The sequence below is a fragment of the Cryptomeria japonica genome, chromosome 9 (assembly GCF_030272615.1).
Source record: "Cryptomeria japonica chromosome 9, Sugi_1.0, whole genome shotgun sequence".
NCBI classification, from domain to species: domain Eukaryota; kingdom Viridiplantae; phylum Streptophyta; class Pinopsida; order Cupressales; family Cupressaceae; genus Cryptomeria; species Cryptomeria japonica.
In genome coordinates this window covers 616,025,026-616,031,765 of record NC_081413.1, presented here as the reverse complement: position 1 = coordinate 616,031,765, position 6,740 = coordinate 616,025,026, and the positions used below count along the sequence as shown (strand labels likewise).

Below are 6,740 nucleotides of genomic sequence, written 5' to 3'. Positions count from 1 at the left end.
TTGCAAAATCATTCCAAAAAAACAAGAAAGTTACAAGTGTCGGGAATCAACAAAATCCTTAGATTGATTAACTCATCGAACAATTATGTAAGTCCTCCTTGAGAGTACCAGCAAATCACAATGGACCAACTGAGACTATCTGTATGCATTTGGGAACCTTGGAGTCATCTTTGTGATCACACAATTTAGTTGTTTAGCACATAGAAGATTTTGATCAAGAGATAATAGAATATCTCAGGGTATTTTATTCTGTGTTGAACGCACATAAAACTACACCAGCAAGACTATATTATGAACATAAACCAGTCTCAAAATTTCCTAATGCTATGCGTAATGCAGTTCAAGCATAAGTAACCATGGACAGTGGAAGAAGAAAGATTAATATAATACAAATGTAAACCTACAACTATATGAAGCGGGTTTAATCCAATCCCCAATGCCCTAGGGCAATGGCTTTTACACTATAACTATGGCATAAATTACACTATAATTATGGCATAAAACATTAATAAGGCTAAATATAGTGAAAAGTGAATGCCGAAATCAATTTGCTATGTCATCCCTGATGCGGTCAAATCCAATCCCCAAATCATTCAACTTTAGAGGAAGACCTTCAACTACAGAAATTCAATTTCCAAATGAATGTAGGTGCCGAGGTGAATCATATCATGATGCCTGGAAGGAAAATGCATCACATGTTGCAGGAACCAAGAATTATAGAAATGTTGTTTTGGGTAGTATTGGAAGATTATTACCCTTTAGACAGAAGGATTTTACTATTCTAAGCTATAGAAAATATGGTTCCAAAGAAGCAAGCCTATATTTGCCTAACCCAACATATGAAATTATTGTAGACAAGATTGTTCGGGTGAATTTTCTGTCTAGTTCTTGGTTTTTACCCACATATCTGCTCAAGACATTGTTTACTAAAAGTCCTATCACATTTGCAACAGTGGAAGATCTACATTTAAGGTATGCAAAGATGCTATTCTTCTTGTTATATGTAGACTTATTGATTTGGCATTCGATGAAGGAGCAAAAGAACTCATGGGCATGTTTGTTTAAACATTATATGAGCAATCTATTGAGCTTCTTCCATTAAGCTCTTCCTTCTATCTAGGTTTAGAAGGATACGACCGACATCACGAAATAAATTTCAATGATGGCAAGAGATATGCCAAAAAGCAGTCACAAAATCAAGTGCTTTATCATTTATAGATATGTAAACAAAGGGCGTATAGGAGGGGAACGTATGGAATGCAAAATGTTTTTGATGAAACTGTAGACTTTCATGTATGATATTTTCTTATTTGCTCCTCTGAAAGTTATGTTTTTATGGCATCATTCAAGTGTAATTTAGATGAATACTCGGGTGATGAATGCTTTCTTGCTCTATCTGCGGGGTTAGAGGTCCCTTTTTTATCAATCGCCTATACAAAAACAACATAGAAACTCAATAATGCAGTAGTTTCACACCAACAAATGGACAAACTTACATTTCTCATGCCCATTTCCACTGCTGTGAGTACACAAAATTCATCTTTGGATAAATATCTCAACACATTAACATCTAGCTTCATGGTTGCAAAGGCAAATTAACTTCTCAAAAAGCTTGAGGCCACTTCCTCTGCAGACCGTTCAACGAGATAAAACCCAAAAAAGCTTGTTAACCAATAACAGTGCATTAAAAAATTATAATAACATGATGTAAACAATATGATAACAATGCATTCAAACCCTATCTAAGCTTCCAAAATGTTTTTTCAAATGAATTCTTTCCAGACATAAACCCTGATAAATTAAAAAATAAAAACTATCTTAATTAACTCATCTCTGCTAGCATACAGTAGCAAATTTTAGGCAAAATATTTACAATAGACCAAAAAATGATTATGTTCAAACAAGAGACAAATTGCATCCGGCTCTCCTGCGGGCAAAATGTGTAATATGTTATGAATTTGATGTGAAATGTCAGTTGATTTAAATTAATGGTGTTCTCTATTTTGCTTTTATAAGAAGAAAGCAGCTCTGAAGAAGCTATAATATTGAAGGAAGAATAGTAATTTGTTCTAAATGAAATTTTATGAAGCCAAGATTGAAGATGACATTTGTAAGGGTATGACTGTTCAAAATGCCCACGCCAATAACAAAATATAACTCATCTGGTGTGAAGAGTAGTTCAAAGTCAAACCACCAATCCCAACAATAAGATGCATAAGGCTAACAAACATGTCGCAAATTTTGCGGTATAACAATTATGTAGTACATGATGTCAGACAAATGTTAGAAAAACTCAAGAATGCTGTCCAGGATTACACAAATCCATTGCCTCGCCTAGCAATTACCAAACGAAAAGAAAAAAGAAAAAGAGTAAAATTATCAATTTCACAACCTATCATTCCAATAATCACAAAAAGAGTGGAGCACACCTAATAAAACCAAAACCAGGGCAATTAGATGTCCACAATCTATTTTCAACCGATGTCGCCAAACCATCTGGAAACCACCAAATATTCCGAGCTCCTTCAGATTCAATATCACAAAACACCAAAATTGGACCACAGAAACCTTACCCAGAGATCCTATGTTTTAGCTCTGAAACCCTAAAAGTGCAACATTCTGCACCCTTTAGCCTGTTTTATTCTTTAAAATCATCTGCTTACTCACAGCAATAAATTCTTCTTCAATGAAGGCTTGGAATTATTCAAACTCGAAGATTGTATACGTTAGTTATTTAGCGTGCTGAGCAGCTTATAACGAGTGCAGACAGAAGAAATTGTGAATGATGAATGTATAGAAGAAAATATATGTATGTCATTGAATGAAGGCTTAAAAAATGCCCTCTTTCATTTTTCTGCAAGGATGCACTGCGAAGGCTCGTGCTGTCCGAAGTCTGACTTTTTACAGGGAGTAATAACTACTTATTGGCTCAAAGACATCACACTGTTCAGGCATCCTTTATTTATAAGGTTTGCTACATATGAATAAGTAGTCAATTTGACCCAACAATGAATATAATTGTTGCATTTTTTTTTTCCGCGGATATATTTCATTGTGTCGAAATTCTTATAGTTCTTTTGAGTTCCCCTTGTTTCAAACCTATTGTCGCTCCAAACACTTATGAATTGCTCTATTTAGCTCTCTCTCCAAACAAAAGAACTACATAAAATGACAAGGGTTGATTGTAACCCATCCTCTTCAACTTCTTTCTAATCATGCATCTTTTCATTAAGTGTTTGTCGCCTTTTGTTTTTTTTTTATTCTCCACCACCTCCAGCATTTCAGTTCATACATATCCAGGTTTCCTGAAAACAATTCAATGAAAGATCCATATTAACATAAAATTGATCTTTGACAGATACCCAACAATTTATATAAACAGTGATCTGCATTACGCTCTATCCATCTAATTTTAGATTGCCAACAGCATGGTCTAGATTGCTAACTGCTCAACAACAACAAAAAACTTGTAGAAACTGAAAATAAATCTTGTCCTTTCATTATTACTGCAGGTCTGATGGAGTGCACATAATTATCGTGTAAGATTATTTTCAGATTGCTTCATTTAGTGTCACCAATAATCTCTGCAAGAACATTGTCCCTCATTAAAATGATGGAAACGGTTTACATCTCTCACAATAATTTCCCTTCCAACAATCTTGGAAATAAATTTTGTTGCAGCATGGCAATCAACACATACTCGAAGGTTCTTAACAACTCTAATAGTTGTTCCAGGGGGCATGTTTAGCAAACCAAATGCTATTGCCAACTTTTCACTATGGTGGCAGAGAAACAATTCTTTTTCCTCCTCTTCCACATCATTATGTAAATGTCTTGAATCTGGAAAATACCCCGCTGCCTTCATCTCCCAAGACAATTTCTCCAACTTTGCATAGATCTCTGGTGTCTGTGGATGTGATCTATCTCCAGCACAAAAAGCATGCACCATTTTATGACTTTCAATCCAACTACATCCAGGGATCTTTTTAATTTCTCTATCTTTCATCAATCTCCTTAGTGTTTGAACCTCATCCCACCTGCCCACTTCTGCATAGATGTTTGAGAGAAGAATATAAGTTGCAGCATTTTTAGGATCCAAATCAGAAAGCAATGTCGCTGTAAATACTCCTAAGCCTATATTCAAATGTGATCTACAGCCACCAAGAAAACACATCCACACACCAACCACAGGTTTAATTGGCATCTTAATGATAAAATTTAGGGTTTCTTCAAGATAGCCAGCACGGGCAAGAAGGTCAACCATGGACACATAATGATCAATTATAGGTGTAATGCAGTAAGTGTTACTCATGTATTTGAAGTATGCACAGCCCTCATCCACTAAACCTGCATGGCTGCATGCAGATAGTACACAGGCAAAGCTTACAATATTAGGATATGTTCCAGAGTGCTTCATTAATTCAAAGAATTTGAGAGCATACTTGCAAAATCCATTTTGTGCATATCCTGCAATCATGGCATTCCATGAGATGACATCTCTTTGACGCATCCTGTCAAACAAGTCACGTGCCTTGTTTATGTTTCCACATTTTGCATACATATCTACCAGAGCATTTCCAACTATAATATCTGACAGAAATCCCCCTTCCATTATGCTTTGATGGACATCCATACCCCATTCCAAAGCTCCCATTTTGGCACAGGCAGGCAGGATGCCAGCAAAGGTTGTGGAATTTGGGTTTACACCATCCAATCGCATTCGCTTGAAAGTGTCTAAAGCCTTTCCAACAAGCCCATTTTGTGCATATCCTCCAATAATTGCATTCCATGAGAAGACATCTCTTTGAGGCATTCTGTGAAACAATTCATGTGCCTTGTCTATGCTTCCACATTTTGCATACATGTCTACCAGAGCATTTACAACTATAATATCTGACAAAAATCCCTTTTCTATCATGTTTCGATGAATGCCCATACCCTTTTCCAAATCTCCCATTTTGGCACAGGCAGGGAGGACGCTAGCAAAAGTTGTCGAATTTGGCTTTACACCTGCCGGTTGCATTTGCTTGAAAGTTTCTAAAGCCTTTTCAACAAATCCATTTTGTGCATATCCTGCAATCATTGCAGTCCATAAGATGACATCTCTTTGAGGCATTTTGTCAAACAGATGACGTGCTTTGTCTATGCGTCCACATTTCGCATACATGTCTACCAGGGCAGTTGTAACCATAACATCAGACAAAAACCCATCTTCCGTTATGCTTTGATGGATGTGCATACCTTGTTCCAAAGCTCCCATTTTGGCACAGACTGGGAGGACGCTGGCGAAAGTTGTGGAATTTGGCTTTATACCTGACAATTGCATTTGCATGAAAGTTTCTAAAGCATCTTCAACAAATTCATTTTGTGCATATCCCGTAATCATGGCATTCCATGAGACCACATCTCGATGAGGCATTCTTTCAAACAGTTCACGTGCCTTGTCTATGCTTCCACATTTTGCATACATGTCTACCAGGGCACTTGCAACTACAACATCTGACAAAAGTCCTCTATCCTTTATGCTTTCATGAATGTTCATACCCTGTTCCAAAGCACCCATTTTACCACAGGCCGGGAGTATGCTGGCAAATGTGAACTGATCGGGTTGGAAACCTGTTCGTTGCATTTGGTGAAACAATCTGACTGCCTCGTCGGGATACCCATGTCTTCCGTATGCTGATATAATTGTATTCCATGAGACCCTGTCTCGTTCTTTCATGTGATCAAACGCTTTACGAGCATCCACCAAACTTCCACGCTTGGCATACATGCAAATAAGCCTATTTTGAAAAAACGTGCATGTCGCAAATGCAAATCGCCTGTGAGCGATGAAAGAGTGTACTTTCTTCCCCTGAGAAAGCGTGTTCTTGAGAATGCAGATCTGCAATAATTGAAGATATGTAGAAGAGTCTTCAGGGGGGTTGTGTGTAGTAAGGAGAATGTGCAACGCTTCCTTCAACTGGCCCTCTCTACATAATGCCGTGAGATTGAGATCAGTAGTAGATGGTAATGGCATTTTATGATTGCATTTGAGGCGTCGAAATGTGCAGTGTTATTAAGTGTACGTCTACCAGAATTCCATTGCTTGTGGTAAACCCAGGAACATTTTCACCTGATAACAGACAATGAAAACTCAAATGATCGTTCCATAGTTCTACTATTCACAGGGAAATTGATTGAATGCGATAAAAGTTTCTGTATATTGGTGAGGCGAGCTGCTCCATAAATATTCGGACAAGGGGTCTGCATAAGTTATTGGGAAATCTGTTCTTACGGAACATATTTTTACCAGCAAAAAACCATATTTGTATGGAGATTATTCGAGTCTTTATTAAATAATTTAAGAGATAAAGTAATGGAAAGTAAACACCAAAAAAAATAAAATTATGTAACAATAAATGTAATTTAAGTTTTTTCTTAATACCTTCATCCTCTTTTTTTTAATTATTGTAATTTTTGTTTTGTTTTTGTTATGTGTTTCTTTTTCTCTCTTTTCTCATTTTTTCTTAACATACCCTTTTTTTTAAAGGAGCAAAGTTTACAATCAATCTTCGTTTTAACCTCATCTTAAAAATAGATCATTTAATATGATTTGAAATGTTAATGAAAACAATTCTACATAGTTATTGCTAGAATCACTCTTTAATTAATTTCACCAACTTATTTCCTCATTTTTTAAGCTAATGGAAGATCTAAATTATTTTTTTCAAAACAAAACATTCCAATACAAGTGACAA

At 36.2% G+C, this 6,740-nt stretch overlaps 1 protein-coding gene across 2 annotated transcripts; it reads right to left on the bottom strand.

Annotated features, from left to right (window-relative positions):
* Positions 1–2,360: 2,360 nt before the first annotated feature.
* Positions 2,361–6,283, bottom strand: LOC131858198 (pentatricopeptide repeat-containing protein At3g24000, mitochondrial-like). Of its 2 annotated transcripts, XM_059211321.1 has the most exons (2): positions 4,443–6,283; positions 3,881–4,047 (listed from the first exon to the last, which is right to left on the bottom strand). In XM_059211321.1, the coding sequence occupies exons 1-2, from the start codon at positions 6,017–6,019 to the stop codon at positions 4,029–4,031; spliced, it is 1,596 nt and encodes a 531-aa protein (XP_059067304.1). In that variant the 5' UTR covers positions 6,020–6,283; the 3' UTR covers positions 3,881–4,028. The 2 variants fall into 2 exon arrangements, with proteins under 2 accessions (XP_059067303.1, XP_059067304.1); XM_059211320.1 differs by having other exon boundaries at positions 2,361–6,283.
* Positions 6,284–6,740: the final 457 nt, after the last annotated feature.

What these genes read in the sequence shown, in the direction of transcription:
- LOC131858198 (XM_059211320.1), bottom strand. Translation starts at nt 6,019, where the DNA reads ATGCCATTACCATCTACTACTGATCTCAATCTCACGGCATTATGTAGA.